General features: G+C 40.0%; 1 protein-coding gene across 1 annotated transcript in view; it reads right to left on the reverse strand.

Moving 5' to 3' along the window:
• The window catches only part of LYPLAL1 (lysophospholipase like 1), a 38,847-nt gene that overhangs the window by 11,514 nt on the left and 4,166 nt on the right, over positions 1 to 23,167 (reverse strand). The window contains exons 2-3 of the mRNA XM_077813754.1: positions 22,278 to 22,377; positions 3,961 to 4,130 (exon numbers count right to left, since the gene is read on the reverse strand). Of these exons, the coding sequence (XP_077669880.1) occupies positions 3,961 to 4,130; positions 22,278 to 22,377 (270 nt within the window). The remainder of the gene's footprint in view (positions 1 to 3,960; positions 4,131 to 22,277; positions 22,378 to 23,167) is intronic.

Genomic DNA, 23,167 nt, shown 5'->3' on the forward strand with positions numbered 1-23,167 from the left:
ACAGTCAAATTTGACCAGTTTTAACATTCCTTTGTATCTTTAATATCCATATAATTCTACTTCTAAGGTTATTTTTAACCAGTAACAGCAAGACCCAACAATAACAAATCAATGTATGCACACAACTGAAAGGAGAGGGGGGCATTTGGCAAGAAAACGTCTTCCATTTTCAAGTTCTGGATTGGGTTATTACTACACAACAATTGAATAAATCCTCTCTTTTTTTAAAACTTATGAAAAAATTCCTTGATTGTGCTCTTTAAGTTGGAAATCTTGCTACCTTTGTAAGACTTTCTGTGATTCCTTGAGAACAACTTCTGAACACTTTTTCTTAAGGAATAAGAACTGTGGGCTGTATACGGCCTTCAATCAGTGCATGGAACTCCCTCAGAACTTGCAGTACACTTTACATCACGTATCAAAAGACGTATGTATTTAAAACTGTTAAACTTAGACTGTATATTTGAAAATGAGGATGTGATAATATTAAGGAGGCTGTTCTTCTGATGTATAGGAATTAGATTGAATTGAAGGGGGAGGAGTGGCAGTACACCACCCAGGTTCCACCTTCAAGGCAAGAGCAGCTGGATGCTTCCTTTAAAATGATCAGTAGTGAAATGGTTAACAGTGTTGATCATTAAGCCGTCATCATTAGGTGTCATGAGAATTAACTGTGTTATTGAGATGAATGGTTTAGGCCACAATTCTTTAAGGAACAAATGCTCCTATTGCATCAACAAACCCCAACCCTGTGTAAAACTTGAATCAGAATAAGAAAGATAGTCACCCATGATAAAAATGTTAGGTTCTCCCTTTCCATTCCTGGAGTTCCTGTCTCATTTATCCTCCTATCTTTTAGACTGTTCTCCTATCCCACTCTACGTAGCTGTCAGCTACCACCCACTTTCTGTCCTAATTTTTACACCTGGCTCTCCCTCCCCTCACAATCTCTGACCCTCATGCTCAACCTGCAACTTCCACACTGACATGCCATCTTATCCCTCATCCTCCTTTGACCTTCACCACTGAATTAAATCCTACTCACTAAAATGTCTACTCCCTCAACTTTGCCTTTGGAAAACACTGCTTCTCTGTTCCTTCAACATCAGTGTTCCCACACCTTGACTATCACCTCATCTCCTTTAGCACTCTATGCTACTTTCAGCCCATTGCCATTGACGGCTTATCTGCCATTTTACGTCTCACTCTCTCCTTCATTGACTCAGTTGTCTAATCCCTCCACTCCTTCTTTCCACAGAACAATGTCCCACATGGCTCACCACCACCATTCAATTTCCCTACATCTGTGCCACAGAACATGTCTGGAGAAAGTCTCCTACAATGGCTTCCTCAACTATAAGCTTGTTCTCTTTGACTTCCTTGTCAAACAGCACTCTACCTCCCCCTACATCATATCCATGAACCAGCTGCCTGTTCACCACCAGATCCACTCTTAAAATGCTCTCCCTCCTCCAGGTAGAATGTTGCTGGCATTTTCAAAGAGATGACTGACGAGGGCTGATGTGACGTCCCACTTCCTTCTCCTCCTCCCATCACCCTTTATCCCATCACTGATGTTCCTCACCTGCTCTCCTCTCCAATCCCTCCACCTGCTGCATGACACCATCTTCTCCCCATATGACCTCCCTTGCCCCTACCCTCCCTTGAATTTTCCCTTAATCTCTCATTCTCAACGGGTTCCTTCTCCTCGCAATATAAACACACCACAGTCTCTCCCATATTCAAAAAAATTCCAGGTCCTGCATCTCTCTCTCCCCCCAACTACTTCCCAATCTCCTCCCTACAAGCCTGGCACCTTGGTGCAGAGGGACTGTATAGATGCTCTAGATTGGCTGATTAAGCCATAGCATAAAACACCTGGTTGCCCAAAAGTTACACACACAAAAGGCATCATGCAAGGTGCCTTTACAAAATACACCGTTTTCTGTGACAGTGGAAGTCTATGGCCAACAGTTTAACAATAAAGTCACCTTACACTGGTCCAGATCCATGTTATAACCATTCTTTCCTTACAGAAACTCAAAGCCTGATTCTCTGCTGCCTCTCACCCTGCCTCTCACATCTGTGCAGAGGGAGTGTACAACCCTACCACTTTGATTTAGCAGTGCTTTAACTCCCTTTTGCACAGGTGTAAATGACATCATGTACCTACATGACCATGGTGAATAAGAGCTTGTGCACCAGTTTTTCCACACCCACATTCTCATCACCCTAACGTACATATTTGCACTTATTTGGTATGATGCTGGACTACTGACTCAGTCCTTATTTCATTATTTGTCATCGTAATGTCTAGAAGCCCCAACTGACTCATAGACGCATAGATATTAAGGTCAGAAGGGACCATTATGATCATCTAGTCTGACCTCCAGCACAATGCAGGACACAGAATCTCACCCACCCACTCCTGCAATAAACCTCTCACCTATGTCTGAGCTACTGAAATCCTCAAATCATCATTTAAAGACTTCAAGGTGCAGATCAGGGTCCTATTGTGCTAGGCACAGGACAGGCCCATAGCAAGAAAACCTCTCTCAAAGATCTTGCGATCTACATAGACAAGACAGACAAAAGGTGGGAGAAAAGACAATTTTCCTCAATTTAAAGATAGAGAATTTAAACACAGAGGCTGGAATTTTCAAAAGAGACTAAGGGATGGAGACAATTAACCTCAATTACTCCCTTAGATGATTTCCCAGATTTAAAGTGTGTCTCAGACCCTGAAATCTCATTACTTTTATTTTCCCGAGGTCAGATGGAAAATGTAACAGTACAATGAGTGTGTATGTGGAACATCTCCACCCCACTCTCAGAAAAAAGCACCTGCTCTTCTTTAGCTGTCTCCAGGCCTGCAGGTATAACACAGGAAAGCCAGATCAAAGAGACTGTGCAGACAGCCATTCAAAACAATGAATTCTGCAGCCAGGGCAATGAGCCACCAAGGAAAAATAAACAGTGACCTTCAAAGAGCAACACAGGGCTGGGCCAAGAAATATGCAGGCTGAATGGTCCTGGCTCCACCTCTCAGGAGCTCAACGGCAAGAGTCAATTGGCCATGACGTCAGAAGTTCCCACATTAGAAGTTTTTTCCAACCTGAAATATTTAGTCGTATAAGCATAGAACAAGGAGTCAGGCACTCCTGAGTTCTAATTCCATCTCTTACTTATGCTACTCCTGTGGCCTCAACCTCTTTGCTTCAATTTCCTCAACCGTAAAATAGGCTTGAAACAGCATGTCCTTTGAGAGTGCCTGAAGATTAGTAGATATTTGTACAATGTTCTGAAGATGTAATGAGCTAAATAAGTGCTAAATATGATGCGTAAATGCATTTGTTACCAAGTTCTACCATTACCAAACATTTCACAGGACCTTTGTTTTCTCATGACTGAACTCCTCTGAAGCAACCACAGCAGTAGAGAAGATACAACGTGTAACGATTTGTGTTGTCTAGATGCTTATTGAAATAAGAAACTACATTGCCTTTGAGAGAACTCAAAACTTACATTCTTCAGAAGCCCTCTAAATATGAAGAGGCCAGATAGACATAGCAAAGTAAGAATAGGATAGACATTGTTGACTGGTATTTAAATTCCAATGATATATGAGCAGTTCAAAAAACAAACAAACAAAAACCTTACATTTAATTTGATGGGACAGAGTACCCAGCGAGCCAAATGCTGCATACGTTTGCACCCACAGCACCCCAATGAATTCAAAGCAGTTTTACAGGTGTGACAGCCTAATCTGACCTACCAAGGGCTAGATCCTGCAATGCACAGAGTGCTCTCAACTCTGAATGAAGGTCAGCTGAGACCTGGGGTTGTTCAGCACGTGTAGAGATTGCTTGTCAAACTTGCAGGATGGAATCCAATGGGAACCCAAAGTGAGAGGCTCTCTCAGAAGCCTAAAAAAAAAAAAACCCATAAAAAAAACCTTACCTAAAATTATCTTATTCTTGCTGATGCCATTTTTAACCTCATCATCAATCACGTTTGTAAGCACCCGACACATTGAGTCAATGGTTTCAATGTGTTCTGGGCACTCATTAGATATCTTCCATCTGTCAAACCACACAGTGGAGAGGGCCCCTCTCATAGGTGTATACGGTCTGGGGGAAAAGAAAAGAAAGGTTGATTAAAAATGTCTGAGAACAAAGGCATTCAGTATAACCACGGTAAATAACAGACAATTTGGTGACTGACTGGAAAAGGAGAGGAGGAATCAATTAATTGTGTCTCAATTCTAAATGTGTCTAATTTAAACGTTATTCACCACTAGTTATACAAAGTCTCTTTGTACATCAAGGACTATCCTTAAAGGGTGAGGACATATAGAAAACTGTTTAAAATACAAATGCAAGTTTCAATCAGCACAAGGTCATGGCTATATAGTTTCATATACTAAGTCTTTTAGCTCACAATCCTGCCAACAGATCTGCAGGTGTGACTCCTATTCCTGAGCATACTTCCTGATGAAATAAATGGGAGTAAGGGGTCAATACATTCTGATCTATTGTCTATGGGTTGCAAAATCCTCAGGTCACATATTATGTGTGTGTCTTGGGGGGTTCTGATTTTATATCAGGAATAAGGCTGAGATTTTTTCAAAACCACCTTGGGGATTCAGAGGCGCAATTCCCACTGAAAGTGATGGGAGGCTTTTGTGATTTTTTATTAATCTTTCAGGCACCTATGGAAATTTCAGAGAGAGAGAGAGAGAGAGAGAGAGAAAGAAAATGAGTGAGTGGTGAGAGATAGTTTATCTTAATAATCCAGATAACTTCATAAATAAGGTTGAAAAACACAACTTTGCTTATCTTGTCAGCGTGCAGGTTGAAATTAGAGATGTAATTACACTTTTCTTTGCAAGACTGTAGTGTCAAATTAGTATCATAAATACCTTACATACACTGTCCAAAACTCAAATAATCAAGGAAGTTGCAATTCAAAGGAGACTTTTTTTATGATGATGAATTGACCCCTAAAATCCCCAGAAAGATGATCTAATTGTCTTACAATGGTAACAATTCAATACCAAACCTACTGCACTGAGGTCAGTGTTTCATGTCAAGGGGTCAAAACCAAGACCCCTAAAATCCTTAATTGCTACGTTTAATCAAGAGGCACATTTTTCACTCTAAACTTAAACTCAGAAAAGCTCAGATCAGATTACAATAGTTGCCTACAAACAGACAGCCTTTGATAAATTTGTCTGGCTGGGAACCCACTGAAAATGAAAATGAAGCCTTCAGTCTTTTATCTGGATTTTCTCACTACTAAGGTTTAAACAAAATACCACTAACAATTCCAAAAATGCTTAATGAAGCAGCAAATTCTGCCCTTATTTATACCATGGGGTTTGCACATGTGTGAAGTAGAATTGTCTATTTCTAAACCAGAGAGACTATGACTCTCCAGAACCCTAGTTATGCACCAGGACCCCATTTTGCTAGCCACTGTAAACACAGAACAAAAAGACAGTCCTCGACTTAAACAGCTTACAATTTAAGTATAGGCACTTAGACACTAATAGGGTGATAAGTAATAGTCAACATCGATTTGTCAAGAACAAATCATGTCAAATCAACCTACTTTCTTCCTTTGACAAGGTTACTGGCATAGTGCTGTAGACATGATTTATCTTTATTTTAGTAACGTTTTTGACACGGTCACCAGGTGGGGGTGGGGGTGGAGCTTGGGCTTCAGCTTCAGCCCTGGGCCCCAGCAAGTATAATGCTGGCCCTGGTGATCCAATTAAAATGGGGTTGTGATCCACTTTGGGGTCCCGACCCAGTTTGAGAAAAGAAGACTAGGGGAAGAGGGGCAGGGGTTGATAACAGTCTTCAAATATGGTAAGGGCTGTTCTAAAGAGGACTTTGATCAATTGTCCACTTCCACTTCAGGTAGGACAAGTAATGGGCTCAATTTGCAGCCAGGGATATTTAGGTTAGGTATTAGGAAAAACTTAGATTATAAGGATAGCTAAGCACTGAAACAGACTTCCAATGCAGATTGTGGAATCCCTGCCCATGAAAGTTTTAAAGAACAGATAAGACAAACACCTGTCAAGGATGGTCTAGGTTTACTTGGTCCATCCTCAGTGAAGGGGGATGGACTAGATGACTTCTCAAGGTCCCTTCCAGCCCTTATATTTCTATGATTCTATAAGAGAAGAGACTACATTCTCGAATGAATTCCCACAGGAAAATGATAGAAGACAAAGCACCCCATCACCTGGAGGTGAACACTTTTCAGAAAGTGATCACTCCATACCTGAGCTCTCAGTCCTCATCCTCAAAGGAAACCTGCACAACATTTTCAAAAGACAAACCTAAGAGCTTAAATTCATAACTCTGCTAGACACCATAGGCTGACTCCGTGGGTGCTCCAGAGCCGGGATGGAGTGGTGGGGTGGGGTGGGGCTGTGGCCTTGAGGAAAAGGGTGGAGTGGGGGCAGCGCTGGGGGTCGAGCACCACTTGGCACAACGGAAAGTTGGTGCCAGAGCTAGACACTAAAAATCATGGACTGAATAGGGACACTGGATTTATGGCTTATTACAACAATCTGTCCCACTACTAATCTGTCCTTTTTTGTCCTATGACTGCAGAGGTATTAACAGACCATACCACCTTAAAAGGTCCCTTAGAATATGTACTAACTACCTATGCTAAACAATCTGTTCTACCTTGTATTTCGCTGTGATGCTTGGAGTACCTTTCTCAGACCTGAAGAAGAGCTCTGAGTAGCTCGAAAGCTTGTCTCTCTCCTCAACACAAGTTGGTCCAATAAAATATATGACCCCACCCACCTTGTCTTTCGGATAGGTAAACAGACAGATGCAGGAATATAACATGTCTATACAACCCAGATCTAGGCACTGATTCAGAAAGCACGTTTGAGTTCCACTGCCTTTAATTTGCTTAATTCAAAGTTAATCATGTATTTAAAGAAATATTGCTATTAAAACACATCACTTACCAGGCCTTAGTTTGGATTCCAAAGGATAAATAGTGATTGTCTATTAAAATAAAGTAAGATCAGCAGACAGTATTCAATACACAGAAGAAGCTCAACTGAAATCTATTTAACAAATTTTGTTCTTTTCTTCTTCCATTAGGGATTTTACCATTGCTATTGATTTTACATGGAAGGCACTCAGATACTATGAGGAGTCGGAGTATAAAACAATTTGGGATAGATATTATCCAAGTACTGTTTACAGGCCCTTTCTCAAAAACCTTGGCATCAGTGCTTATGGTAAGCACTGCTATTGACAGTGGACCAAATGCCAAGAGACTTCAGCTCCTAGAACTAATGGATTAATACATAGGTTGTTGGGGAAAAAAAAAAATGTAAGTTTTTTAAAAGAACTTTGTCCTATGGTAGCAGGATTGCCTCCGCATTTACATGGAAAAGGTATGCGTGGATATTGCTGAAATATCCACAACAAATTTAGTGGTATACAGCTTTGCAAGAGAAACTAACAGATACTTAAAAACACAAAATAAAGAAACATAACCACACAACACAGCACCTTTTGTTTGACTTTCCCCTATACTGTTTGTTAGCACAACAAACCTTTCAAAGTTAGAAATATGTCCCCATCCCCTTTGATTCTGTCTCCCTTATTTGGCAAATGATTTAATTTATCAGCTTAGTGGTCCCTTGCTCTCAAGTGGGGAGGGAGACCACTCCGCCTAACTGTGGCAGGAAGCAGCAGGCAGGGCCAAGCAGCTTGTAGCCTCCTAGCAGGGACAAACAACCATTAACTGTCTGAAGCTCTAGCCCCCTTGGGCAGGGCAGTAAGCAGTCTTTAGGCCAGAGTCTCCAGGCTAAGGCTGACACCAATCAAGAGTCTAGGGCAGCAATGAACAGTCTATAAGGGAAGCTCTGGCCTTCTGGGTTGGGCAGAGCAGGGAGCAGGCTTTTGCCTAAGTGGAGTGCCCCACCGATCGGTCCTGGGGCTGGTTTTGAATATCATCTTCATAATGATCTGGATGATGGGATGGACTGCACCCTCAGCAAGTTCACAGATGACACTAAGCTGGGGGGAGAGGTAGATATGCTGGAGGGTAGCGATAGGGTCCAGAGTGACCTAGACAAATTAGAGCACTGGGCCAAAAGAAATCCGATGAGGTTCAACAAGGACAAGTGCAGAGTCCTGCACTTAGGACAGAAGAATCCCATGTACTGCTACAGGCTGGGGACCGACTGGTTAAGCGGCAGTTCTGCAGAAAAGGACCTGGGGATTACAGTGGACGAGAAGCTGGATATGAGTCAACAGTGTGCCCTTGTTGCCAAGAAGGCTAATGGCATATTGGGCTGCATTAGTAGGAGCATTGCCAGCAGATCAAGCGAAGTATTTATTCCCTTCTATTCGGCACTGGTGAGGCCACATCTGAAGTATTGTGTTCAGTTTTTGGGGGCCCCAATACAGAAAGGATTTGGACAAATTGGAGAGAGTGCAGTGGAGGGCAACAAAATGATTAGCGGGCTGGGGCACATGACTTATGAGGAGAGGTTGAGGGAACTGGGCTTATTTAGTCTGCAGAAGAGAAGAGTGAGGGGGGATTTGATAGCAGTCTTCAACTACCTGAAGGGGGGTTCCAAAGAGGATGGAGCTTGGCTGTTCTCAATGGTGGCAGATGACAAAACAAGGAGCAATGGTCTCAAATTGCATTGGGGAGCTCTAGGTTGGATATTAGGAAAAACTATTTCACTAGGAGGGTGGTGAAGCAGTGGAACGGGTTACCTAGGGAGATGGTGGAATCTCCATCCTTAGAGGTTTTAAAAGTCCGGCTTGACAAAGCTCTGGCCGGGATGATTTAGTTGAGGTTGGTTCTGCTTTGAGCAGGGGGTTGCACTAGATGACCTCCTGTGGTCTCTTCCAATCCTAATCTTCTATGATTCCTGGCTAAGGCAGCCAACAAACACAGACTCTAGGCCCCCCAGTCTCTTTGCTGGGGCAAGCCACAAACAAAGCACAGGCCTTCTGGTTTAGGGGTGAATAGACCACAAAACCAAAGGTGAAGTTGGCAGCAGAAGGGTAAGGGGACCTGGGCCCACGCTATTCCACCAGGTCCCAGCTAAGGGCCCTAACAGTGACAAAACTGGAGCAAAGTCTGGTTTCCCTGGGCTCCTTCCTACCCCATTCCAGGTGCTGGGCTCCACAGTCCAAAGGTGCTCCGTCTCCTCAAGGTACAGGGCTGATGGCAGTCCCAACAACTCGTGCCCAGGATGGGTCTCCTGCGGGGGCAGGGAGCTGCACAGCGCAGTTTCAATTCCAGAGTGCCGCAGTGGGCTGGAGACATCTGCCTCCTTCCATGGCTCCCACTCAACTTTATCCTTCCTGCCCCGCCCTGGTACTTCTGGTGAGGGGGGAGAGGTGGGAAGGATTTGGCTCCTCCCACCAGGCAGTGTGTAGTGGTCCCTCATTCTCAAGTCTGGAGGGAGGTCACTCTGCCTCACTACACTTACTAATCAGGAATGACAGCCTTGTAGCTAAAGAATGAATCAGGAGAATCAGATTCTGCCACAGACAGAATCTGGGTGACCATGGGCAACTCACTGAAGCTCTCTATGCCTTTATCACCCAATCTCTGGAGTTGAGATAATGCCACTTACCTATATCACAGAGGTTTTGGCAGGCTAAATTAACTGATCTTTAAAGAAATGTGCACTGAGATCCTGAAATGGAAGATGCTATAGATGCAAGGCATTTATTATTTCCCCATGCAGCCTCAAAAATCCCTAATTTTGATGATGCCATTAACAGAAATGTGAATAACTGTGAGAAATCAGTCACATATTTGCAAGCCACTCCACTTTTAACTCTCTTTTCACAATTACTGTGTTGTGTGTATGTACCTGACATGACAAAAACCTAGGCTGAAGACATGGGAAGATTTTTGTGTCATTAAACCAGAATGGTAAAAACATATACTATATTATTAATTCTCTTATCATAGTGCCTCGTGGTTACAGTCCAGCACCTCACTGAGCTAGGTGCTGTGTATACAAAGAACAAAGAGAGCGCACAATCTAGGTATAGGACTAGGGACAACAGATGGATACAGGCAGATGGACAGGGGACTACAAAGAAACTATGGAATATTTTAATATATTATATATGTTTGCTATAACTGAAGATGGATTTAAAATTAAAGATTTTGAATCATGGTAAAATCCATAATGTAATATGACTGTAGGGTTGATCAAACCTGGGATTAAGGGTCTTAACATGCATCTTTATAAAGCCCCAGTGAAGGAGATGGGAGACTGATCCATTTAAAGAGCACAGGAGCAGACCCTCAAATGGATTGCCAGAATATATTCTGTTGTCACAAAGATGTCCTCACAACTAAATTTAGTTTCTCAGAAATACAATAAAAAAATAACTCACATAAAAGAATCTTACTTTTCAGCTTTAACAGTACATCCTACTGGCACATCTGTTTTAGTCATTCACCTTGTTCCTTAAATAAATCCCTTTACTAACCAATATAATACAACTCAGACATTACCACTGTAAACAAATATGTTTGGCAAGGAACTATCTGCACAGCTCCAAGAATAGAGCACAACATTTTTTCTTTGTGGTTTAATTGTATGAAAAAAAGAACCCTATGTTACAGTAACATGAGGAGGTTGCCCTGAAATGTACAAAAAAAAAAAAAAAAAAAAAAAACCAAGGAAATTTAGAGTGCACTGAAAATTCAGTTCAACACTGATCCTCACCTGACATCATTGCAACAAGGATCTGAAGCAAAGCAGCTCCATGCCTGCAAGCTGTGTGATCAGTTAAGGACAGCGTCAGACCACATTGTCTGTCTTAACTTAGGTTTTCTTGCCTTTGAGAGTTTAAATCAAACCCTTACCATTACTCCCAACTGATTTTTGTGGTTCAAGTTTGTTTTTTTTTTTAAATGGCTTTGAAAGTAAAGGCCTCATGTCCCCGTAAGCTCTGTTTTTGAAACTCTCTGAATACAAATTTATGGTCTACTAGCAAATGTGTTTTAAAATGTGGATTTACTTTCTGTAGTGATTTTTTTAAAACAGAAGTTATATGAAGTACTTTGGAGCACATGAAAGACTCAACCCTTTAAAAGAAAAAAAGCTTCCTCCTGATCAATTCAACCTCAAAACTCTGGCTTGTTTAAAGAACATAGCCTACCTCTCTCCCTCCTCCTCTCCCCAAACAAGCATTACAAATGCAACATTATACAAGTTGAACTAACTCTAAACACTAAAAAAATGGGGGAGAGATAAACAGTGCTAAGGAACCCCAGGCACCCCGTAAATGGAATCTTTAAAATGCTTCTAAACGTCTTCACATCTCACCTGCATTGTTTTGTCTGAATGGATTAAAGAGATTTTTTTAAGTGTGCATTTTTTATTATAACTGCTTGTTCAGAGGAATATATTAGGGACTGAATCTATGCTAATCCATAATTTCAAGATAAGAATTCAAAATAGAACACATGGATCCAGGAATCTGAACATATTGTATAAAAAAGAAATGCATTATGAAAACCTGTGACTGACTGACAACCACAGCGACTCACTTTAATCGTTTACATTTTTATTTAAACACAAAGGTAGTTGTCATGCAGATTAAGGGCCAAATTCAAAGGTAATGCATGAAGAAGTATAAATTAGACATCCTTTAAGTAATTTAGAAATACTTTAGTAATGTGTAAATCTAAGCTGGTGTAATTTATACACCAATGTAGGAAACATAAGTGAAAGCAGGGAGGTAATTTACACCTTTTGCAGCTCTCTGGAGAGTAGATTAAACCAATTTAGACTCCCTTACACCTGGGTTGACTTAAGATAAGTAGGTCTAAATGAGTTTAAATCAATGGAGTGGGAGTCTAATTTATACCATTTTAGGTATCACCTTTAAATTAGTCCTGCAAAATGTCATTTGGAAAATATTGTTAACATAAAAGTAACGCAGTATTATTGGTACTGTATTGATTAGTTAATAAATACAGTTAGTTGCACTTGCACAACATAAAACTTAAAAGATTATGTGAAAAAATCAATCAGCAAAAGCCTAATTATAGCAAGAAGGTGGATGCCTCAGGTACGCAGGGTAAGATAAGATGACATATCATTAATTTTAAATGTTCCTGGTACAGAAGTGCAGTCTAATCATGGATTATCAGCTCCACTCTCTGTGTGACTAGCACTCTGCTGATGAAATCACACATGCTACAAACCCAGGTAGAAACCTGGAGCAGGCCTGGAAAGGGCAAGTACTACCTATACCTTTTTCAGAAGTTTTTAAAATGTTATAATGAGAGCTTGCTGATGTGCCACATGACATGGGAGCTGGGACTCTGTTGTGGAGCTAAGAACCCTGTACAAAGAAAGAGAAAGGTAAACTTTAAAGTTAATAATATGCTGATTCTCCCCCCACCCCCTTTATTCTGATTGGGGCTCTGTACAAGACATTCTAATGCTGGATTTTGTTGGCTTACATTTATATGCAAGAAAGATCACAGGCAACAGAGCAGGGTGCCAAATAAAAGTGTTTAAAGCTCTAGGGTGAAATCCGGGCAGTGTTGAAGTCAATGGATGCTTTCCCATTGATTTCAACGGAGCCAGATTTCACCCCTAGTGCCAAATTTTTTGCTGGTTCAATTTGACTCATTGCAGTAATTTCCAGCAGCAGAGAATTTGGCACATAGTTTTAAATCTGTTTATTTTTACTTATTTAAATTCAATCTACTTGAACCTTAAGATGAATAAATTTATGAGAAAAGAGGGGGAAAAAACTTTTTATTGCCCTTTTTTCCCTAGTTTAACTTTTTAAACTATTTAGGATGAGTTGTGCAAACCCTTACACTCAGGAATAAAGGCACTCAATGCATATAATGGTTTGCAGGATCAGGCTCTCTGTTTAATACACTTGGTTAAAAAAAACTACACATTATTCCTGTATCAAAATCCTAAAGCCCAGGGTACATTTCATGCCAAATTTATACGCCCCTCAAAAACAGGATTTATTTTAGAAACATGGACACAAACACATTGCTATTGTTAACAGGGCAGCCTTACGGTGCCATACCGCACCAATAGTTACTGCATTAGATATGTGTCAGGAGAAGTTCAAGAAAATTAGACTTGAAAGTATACCTAAACAAAAGGGGGAAAAGAAAAGATTGACTATATACATATCCAATTTTCAAACACTTCTAAACTAGGACCCCTCGCCATTAGCCCTGACTCATGCATGCTGTCCAGCAGAACTCAGTGGGCCAGATTCTGATTGGTTACATTAGTGCAATCTATACTGGAATTGCTCTGGATTTACACCAGTGTAAATGAGAGTAGAATGGATCAGTTGGAGTAGTTATGTAGCAAAAATTTAGAAGGCTATGGGTATTTTTGTTGGGGGAGGGGAGAATCTGATTACCTTATACACAACTCCTGACAATTCTGGCTATTAAATCTTTTTTCCACTGGATGTAATTTTTGCCTGAGAGCAAGGGGACACACATACACTGGTTTTATCTTTTTAAAAAAATCACTCTTATTTTAGACTAGACACAAACAATATTGAAAAAGGAGGAAAAAGCTTTTAATCTCACTTTTGCAAACCCTTCCTGTTTCACAGCTAATCTCTGCTAATGACTGGAAGATCCACTGCACATTAATAAAATACTATGAATTAGTGAATTCTTTTTTTTTTAAGTCAAGTATAGTACATAAAAATTGTTTAGCTTTAATTGTATGAGAATCCTTCTTAGCCTACCAGTAAATGTTTGACAGTACAGTCTGTAAAAGTATTGACATTTTAATAATTTGAGGCTTCACTGGGATGCTATGGAAACAAGGTGCACCTTTCCATAAGCAACACTCCCTTCCAAGTCAGAACAGAATATACTTAGGCAGGAAAAAAATCAAATGCACAACTACAAAAGGGTCAATAACTGGTAATCCTGCTGAAAAGGAGCAGGGGTTATTGTGGATCACAAACTAAATGCATCAACAATGAAAAGCAGTTGCAAAAAAGGCTAATATCATTCTGGGGTGTCTTAACAGGAGCGTCATATGTAAGACCTGGGAGGCAATTGCCCTGTGCTACCCAGTACTAGTGAGGCCTCAGCCTGTCTCCAGTTCTGGGTGCCACATTCTAAGAAAGATAAGGAGAAACTGGAGAGTGTCCAGAGAAGGGCAACAAAAACGATAAAAGGTTTGGAAAACCTGACCTATGAGGACAGGTTTAAAAACTGGGCATGTTTACTATTGAGAAAAGACGACTGGGAACAGTCTTCAACTATGCGAAGGGCTGTTATAAAGAGGACAGAGACTGTTCTGCACATCCCCTGGAAGTAGGACAAGTAGTAATCAGCTTAACTGGCAAGGGAGATTTAGGTTAAATATGAGGAAAAACCTTTTGCTTATAAGGATAAACACCTTGGATAGGCTTCCAAAGGAGGCTGTGGAATCCTCGTCAGCGGAAGTTTTTAAGAATGGGTCTGACAAACACCTGTCAGGGATGATCTAGGTATACTTGATCTTTCCTCAGAGCAAGGGATGGACAAGTTAACTCTCGAGGACCCTTCCAGCCCTACATTGCTATGATTCTATAACACAGACCTATGTACCACTTAAGTCTCATTCATATCTTAAAATATAGCATACGTGGGACTTTAAGTGGTGATGCACAGACCTCATACAGGCCCTCTACAAAGTGGTGAATTAACCTTTAAATATTTACTGGCAAGTGGAGTAAGGCGATTAGGAATTTTTGGCAAGAGTTGTGTGGTTTGGAGGGAATTAGTGGGCCAATATCTGCTTTTAAATAACTGCAGCAGTTTAAATCCCAAATAACTCAGCTGTAGCATCTTTTAGAGGTAGTGGAAAAACAGATTAAGTCTATAGGATGCTACACTGGAGTTACTCAGAATTTGTATCACTGCAACAGAGCACTGTTCTGTCCAGCGAATTTTATACCATAGTATTATTTTATTGTTTTGGATGTTTCGGTCTGCAAAGCACATCAATTTTAAAAATTTCTACACAATTGTAGTATTCACTATTTGAGTTCAAATGGTCTTCTCAGAGACCACCTCCACCCAAGTGTCCTCCTATTGGTGACTGTAAACCCACTGTCATTTTGCTGAATGAATATGGCCAGGGACATACCAGAAACTCTATTTGGAGCACTGGAAGGCACTCCTAAGCCATGCTCTGAAGTTCAGAATGGCAGCTTTCCAGAACTGGTGGCAAACAATGTAGAAGGGATTGGCAGATGACATAGGGACTCAACAGGCTAATCACAATGAAAAAAACCTAACATTTACAATGAGAAAAATATAATGAAAGCTTTAAAATAAATAATGTAACATACATCTCAAACCCCCATAACTTGCTGGGAAACAATATGAATAATGCTGCAACAGCAGAATTCTTACCCATTCCCAAGGTGGAGATAATAGGTTTCCAGCTGCACTGGGAAAAAGTTGAAATGAAGAGAAATGGGAGGAAGAATGCCACTAGAGTATGGATTAAGGAATAAGGAACCTGAGACAGAACCGTTATTATACACTGCTTTTCCCCCCTCAAGGTACCTGCTGGGCAAAGATGCATTCACTGTATGCATGTATTTCATATGGGTATGTTATCCTGAACATTAAACGGTTCACGTACTTGCTGCAGCACGTAAACCACAAAGGATACATGAGAAATGAAATGAAAAGATATTCAATTTGCAAAAATATGCTTTCTCCATGCTGCAGAATAGTGGTATAGTGTAAACTCCAAGATGGTCTTGATATCTATGTGGTCAGAATAAAGAGAAACAGCTTGACAATATCTGAAATCCGTCTATGCGTCCATCAGAATCCCACTTCTACAAAGCTCCTTTGTTTTAAATTTATGAATGAGGTTAGGGCTCATGAAACTGAGGGATTAATAACATTTGCTTGAGCCAAACATAGTACGAATAGGCACGGTGCATGTTCCCCCTTACAGCTCTGCCAATCCATCTCAATCTTGACCTGCAATACTCCTGCTGCTTTTCCAATCCTAGGCCTCTCACAAGCAGAGACTGCTGCCAATGTAGCTGAATGGTGCCAAACTGTCTGGGGTTTTTGTGATGTGGCCAGATGGGGACTAGTATGAAATGAAACTCACCTCCACTCAACAGCAAAGTGAAGATTTGAACCCAGGTGAAAGGCTGGAACACTAGCCCGCAGTATTGAACAGCCTTTAGCAACCATATACTTCCAACAGAGGAAGGACAGTGTATTGTGCAAAATGTGTAACACTCAAACTATGCAGAGCGGTCTGTTGGCCATGAGAAGATATGCTAGTGGATGTCAAAAAGATCCACAAAATAGTCCAAGTTGTCTATTTACAGTTTACTTTCTGACTTACAACGGGAAAGACTGTCAGAAGGGAATGCTAAACAGCGCAAAGAATCTTTGACCTAGATTTTTCAAGAGAATTATAAAGGCAAGATATATTTATTAAAACAAGTGGAGCCTCAATAGTTTTAACTTTACTACGTTAGCTGCTGCAATGCCAATTTAAACTATCACTTTCTATTTTTTTTTTTTTTTAAAGCTAAACTGGGTGGTATTCAGTTCTCCTGATTTAGATAGTCAATAGAAACCGAATGTTTAAGTCACAGTGGTAGCAACTGAAACAGTATTTAAAGCTGCAGCCATGCTGACCCAAATAAAGAAGAAAAAAAAGGAAACTCTTTGCCTTTAAAACTGTGAGTGCAGAAGTGGCTTTAAGTATTGCATCAGCTACTAGGGCTACAATTTAAACCCCTGGTTTTTAATTAAAGCATGTGCATCAACATTACTGGGGGGGAATCCTAATTCAACCGCGTTTAACAATTTAAATCTGGCTACAGAGACATCAATGGTGGAAGAACACTAAAAAAGAAGTTAATTGAATGTTCCATTAAAATAAAACGACAATCATCTTTTTCAATATTTTAAGCTTATACAGAGATAAAACAAAATGCTTCTAGGAAAAGTGAAAAACTAAAAACAGAAACTTGTAAAATGATTTGGCCCCAGCTACATGTCTGTGCCTTCTGGAGTCCATCCCATTAATCTTCCCCCAACTTCTTTGCAGCCATTACAAAATTATCCACTTCTTATTTTATTAAATTAGGGTTTTATAAATGCATGTATTTCTTTCACATTAATAAACAGGGGCCCACATGCTCTCTGTATCAGAGCATTTGTTAGTATGTTAGAAAGTAGTGTTAGATATACATATATAAAATATTTTCATCTTTTGAAAAGGAATAATGCAAGAACTGAAGTCTTAGACTGACCACAGACTAAGTAGTTTGCTCTGGGACCTGACAGCTATTGCACTGCCTTTATAAAATTTGGTGCAATTTAATGTCAAGAATAAAAGCCAAACAGGAATGTGGCTGAAGTACTTGTCATTGGAAGGGTTTGTTTTGTTTTTTAAAAGAACATTAAAATGAGGCACTGCATGGCTCCAAAGACTGGTGACAAATAAAAAAAAATTTAGCGCCACATCAGTAATGACTGAAGCTATCATTGGATGACTGTTTGGTAGTACATTCCCACTTCTTAAAGGACAAGTGACCAATTAAAAAAATCCACCATGTCACTAATTGGCAGTCATCTTGGTAGTCACAACAGATACAACAAGGAATGAGGGCAAAATCCTGCAAGGTGCTCAGTGCCCTCAACTGGTGTCTTCAGTCAACTTCTTCATTCAAATGACTTTTTTATTTAATCGTCTTCTGATATCAACATTTCTTTCGACACCTGAAGCCAGAAAGCAGTTGAGACCGTCAGCACCTCAAAGTGAAATACCCCAGCAGATACATTGGTAAGGACGTACAAGGAAGTTGCTGTCCATGTTATACTTGTTCTGGGGATAGAAGGCCTTCAGTCTCCAGGGTGGTTAATCTAGTTTCTTATACCAGAATTATTTCCATATATGTATATATATTTTAAAGTAAAACAAATGTTAAAATTATACTTTGTTTTTAAGCGACTGAGAGCCAGCCATATTATACAGACTTTTTTTTTTTTTTAAAAGCAGCCAACTCAGATATTTGAAGGCGGTCAGCTCCCATTACAGAAGAGTGTAATTAAAAAAAATGATAATCTTTCTCGGGGTTTTTTAAACCTTCTATAGAATAACAGAATTATATCCCTTCTGCAGACTAGCTAAAACAACTATAACAATGGATATAATTTATTTACCATCTTATCGCTTTAATCCCTATTATATAAGGCTTTTCCCTGAAGAGTTTTACTCTTGGGGGAATTCTGCGCCACTGCTGCACAGCAGAAAAATCCCCCGCAGATTCTCTTTACCTTCCGCAGAAAATGGTTTCTCTGGGGAAGCAAAGAGAAGCTGCATCAGTGCTCACTCACTCCTCCCTGGCAGCTCAGACATGTCTGTTTGGGCCGCCAGGAGAGAGGTAAATCACTGGGCGGAGGGAGGTCTGGGGATGCCCTGGCTGCCCAGGGATGTCTCAGCTGGGTGGGGAAGGGGGAGGAGGATGGAGATGTAGTTCCCCCTCCCCCTTCCCTTCCTTGCACAGAGCTGCTGGGGCTGGGTTATATCCACGAAGCCCCACTCCCTCAGCCCTCCCCCCGAGCCCTAACCACCTTCACCTGGACTCCCCTGCAGAGTCCAATTCCCCCTGCACCTAGAACCCCACACCAAGCGCCTGTGCAGCCAGATTCCTCCTCGTACCCAGACCCCCCGCAAGCTGCCCACACCCAGACTGCGCCACACAGAACCCTGGTACTCTAGAGGGAATTCTGTGCCAAAAAAATTGAAAAATTTAAAATTCTGCAAAGTTCTGCAAAATAACACAGTAACATAATAGCAATGTAATCACACCATTTTCAATTATTTTGGTAATTTATTTCAAAATACTTGTCAGCAAACATTTGAAAATGGTTTGATTATATTGTGTTATTTTAACAAATAAAATAAGCAGATTTTTGCCGAACTTTAAAATATTTTGAACAGAATTTTTAATTTTTTTGGTGCAGAATTCTCTCAGGAGTAGTTTGCCTTGTATCATTCCTCAATCAACACTAAATAATTTTATATTTTAAAAGTTAATCAGGCAGAATGAATATGTTTTTAGGATTTTATTCTGGAGTATGTTCTTTGGTTGCTCCAAAAGAGTTCGGTCTATGATAGTTGGTGAGTTAAGCCCCAGTAACTCCTATAGGAAATAGGAGGGGGAAAAGCAATTATTTCAGTGCTGGGATAAAACAATTTAAAAAAATTCCAAGACAGCATGATAAAAATTATACAAGTTCCACTGCTTGTCAGGTCCCTTAAAAAATTCAGGCAACATTTATAGGCATGCCTAACTTCTGAAGCTTCTTTTTGCTTTTAATCATTAGGGTCAAAACTGCCAATAAGTGTTATGCTCTGATGCACAACTGTGGATTGCTAACCTCCACAGAACTACTTGGATGTCAACAGAACTCCACTCAGACACAACCATCCCCTCATAGGTTATCAACCATAGGATCAGGACCTCAGTGTACCTGGACAGTACCACTGGGTAATTTAAGGCCTGATTTTCAGAGGTACTGAAAACCTTAACTGGTGCTCAGTACCACAGGAAAAAGAAATCAGTCCATATATTTAGGTTCCTACATATGGATGGAGGAGCCTACCATTTGTCATTCCAATTTGACATTTTTGGCCTTGATTTTTCTCTTCTATGGAAAGAGGGAAGAGAAACCATTACAGACTTTACAAAGTATATAACATGCATTAGATTTAAACACCAAAATAACAAAAACCCATACTGGCCAAGCAAAAGTTATTTACATTGTAACCAGTAAAGCATACTTTTACAAACTTCCTTTGTTTGTATATAGCCCCAAACAGTGGCAAGCATTACTGTACTTAAGCGCATCTGTTTTATTTCACTGTGTCAGTTAATGGTGCTTAACAGGAACAAGGGGGCTGTAAAGCAATATTCTATAATGTACTTCTCAGTTACCAATCAAAGACAAATGCACTACAGGTATTTTTCTTTGGATATATCCCTTTCACACAAGGAGAACAGAATGGAAAAATCCTGCTAAAAGCTGCAAAGTTGAATCAAATCATGCTTGACCTTAGTTTGCTTTGGAAAAGAATAATGAGAGTAAACTTGACTGAAACCGGGCAACTAATTATTCATACCTTTTACGTTACAATCTAGGCTCTTTTTTTACATGTCATCTTTATTGATACGTTACAATCTGTGTCCAAGTCAAAAAAAAGCTCCTTGGTAAATCATAACATGTACTGATTTAATCATTTACAATGTTGCCTATAGCTGTAGTTATCTACAAAAAAATAAAATAATAGGGCAAGATTGTGGCTTTGGATATGCTGGAATGGGAAAGTGGAACTTTAGTGGCCAAATAGATGTGGCCTGAGGCATTTTGCCCACATAGGACACACACAGGAAGGCTGAAGGAGGAACGTTACAGAAGTTAATTCTAGCAAACCTGCATCTACTGCCAATATTCATGCAGAGGATGGAGCCTCTTGGGCCCCACGGATAACGCTAGCTGCACACTTAGCCTAGCATCAAGGGAGCAGTGTCTTGTTTGAATAAAATCATGCCCATAGTGGAGCTGACCTATTGAACTACCTCCCTTAAATCTCTCCATAAAACACACTTCTTCCACAAAGATTTTCAGCAATGTCCTGGGCAAGTTTTCTCCACAACCCTGAGTTGCTCTCATCCATATACAGTGAGTCAGTTATGTTGCATGCATAATAACTAGACTGTAAACTCCTTGAGTCAAGGACTGCTTCTATATAGATATGTGAAGAGCAAAACAAAATCTCGACTGTCTTTTTGTCTGTGTTTGTACAGAACCTAGCACAATGGGGTACCGGCCCATGATTAGAGTTCCTAGGTGCTACCGTAATACATATTATTATTATTAATAATAATTCTTGTTTTTGTACCACCTGAACCAATTCAATGAAAACTCTCTCAAACTTCTGGTCCTTGAAAGCAAACACTAGATGTCACAAACCCCACCCCATATATATATATATATAGAACAAAAGCTTTCAACATTGGTACCTAAAATAAATACTTCAATCCATATTTAGGCCCAGACTCAGAAAAACACTTACCCATACGCTTCAGTCTCACTGACTTCGATGGAAGTTCTTTCCTGAATTAGGTCATCAGACATTCAAATAAGTGGCCTGATTTTCAGAGATAAGCCAAATGCCTCTGAAAAATCAGGCTATTTATTTAGATAGCTAAATATGGATTTAAGTGCCTAGCTTTAGGCAGTCAAGTCTGAAAATGCTGGCCCTAGCTTGTAAGCTCCTTAGGGCAAGTACCATTAGCTCCCTCTATTTCCTGTAAAAAGAAAAGGAGTACTTGTGGCACCTTAGAGACTAACCAATTTATTTGAGCATGAGCTAAGTGAGCTGTAGCTCACGAAAGCTCATGCTCAAATAAATTGGTTAGTCTCTAAGGTGCCACAAGTACTCCTTTTCTTTTTGCGAATACAGACTAACACGGCTGTTACTCTGAAATCTATTTCCTGTATGCCACAAAGCACATTGTGGCACTTTACTATGACTAAACAAATAATAATGGGGCTTGCAAACGCAGGCACCTGCGATGAGGAAACTGGACTCAATTTTTATTGATTCTGTACCCAATTATTCTAAATTAAAAACCAAATCAACCTTGTGATTCAAATGTTTTAATTTCCAGTGCTGTCACCAATAGCTGAAGATGATCCTTGCATTGCTCCTAATTATATATTTATTACAAGGCAAATACTCCTACCAGTCACACAGGACTACTGTTCGTCAGAACCAAAGTGTGATATTATGTATAGTGAAATGTTTGGTTAATTCTGGTAATAGATTTATGGGAACAATTATAGGTATGGAGGTAGCCTAGAATATGATTTAATAAAACCTGGTTACAGCATGTCATAGAAAAATCCCTATCTATATTATTCTTGTGAAGTATTCAATTGTAATGCGGACAGGGCTTTAATGTGAATTAGAAGTGTGTGTCCTACATAGAATCTCATGCATTTAAAAATAGGATCCTGAGGTTGCAAAGCATTACTGAGCTCCAAGTATCACCAAAAAAAGGACAGAAAGAATTGCAAAACAAAGCACTACCTGTACCCAAAGGTATAAGAATATTTTCACAACAATGATTTTGTCAGAAGATTAGAGGAATTTAGTCTTAGTAGTAAAAGGCATTGCACAATACCTGGCAGGAGCTGTTGGATAAATTACTTTTATATGCTGGAAAACCAAATCCTGATTCAGAACTTGTTTGATCCACGCTCTTACTCCGGGGCCAGTGTCACCTGCAAAACACAAACACACAGGAAATGTTATTCCACATATTTATAGGTAGCACCATACAATGCCAAAAATATTTATACCTGAAATTCACTTAATTTACAAACTCGATCCTGCAAGCTGCTCAGCAACTTCTGAAAGTACTGAGAACCCTCAGCTCTCTTTGAAATCAGGACGTACTCAACACCTGTCTGATCACACTCTTAAAGGGGCTACATACTATTGCTTTTATAAACATTTTGCTACAGCATTACTGCCACTGATTTCCCAGTTGGCCACAAAAATCTTGTGTCCTTATAACCTAGATAATTATCCACTGATAGTAAAGTGATAAAAAACCCACAGGAAAATACAAAGTAAAAAACAATCCAAAAAGCTTGTCAGTTGATGTCCTCTTAAAAAAGATGCATTTTATTATTTTCTTCATTTTTTTTAATTACAAAGGTTTTAAATGAACAGTCCTCAAAACGTAGTTGAAAATAATAACTGTATAATTAAATATGATGTTTTTATTAGAAATAGACTTCAACTAAAATCTCAGATCCAAATTCCCCAGAACTCTTGGTAAAAAGGAGTTCAAAATATGAACCCAGATCCAACCACCTGGCTCCTAGAATTATGACAGGCTGCTCAAAATCCTAAATCCAAACCAGTCCCTTTCTTGAGAGTTGGCTGAGATCAGGGTCTGAATTTTGTGGCTCTGGCCAACACCCAACAACAGTTGAGTCCGTGATCCTACAAGCAGGTGTCCACATGCGTGGATCCTTGCAGATTCAATGTATTCAAAGTGTCTCA

Source organism: Eretmochelys imbricata, chromosome 3 (genome assembly GCF_965152235.1).
Source record: "Eretmochelys imbricata isolate rEreImb1 chromosome 3, rEreImb1.hap1, whole genome shotgun sequence".
Taxonomy (NCBI): domain Eukaryota; kingdom Metazoa; phylum Chordata; order Testudines; family Cheloniidae; genus Eretmochelys; species Eretmochelys imbricata.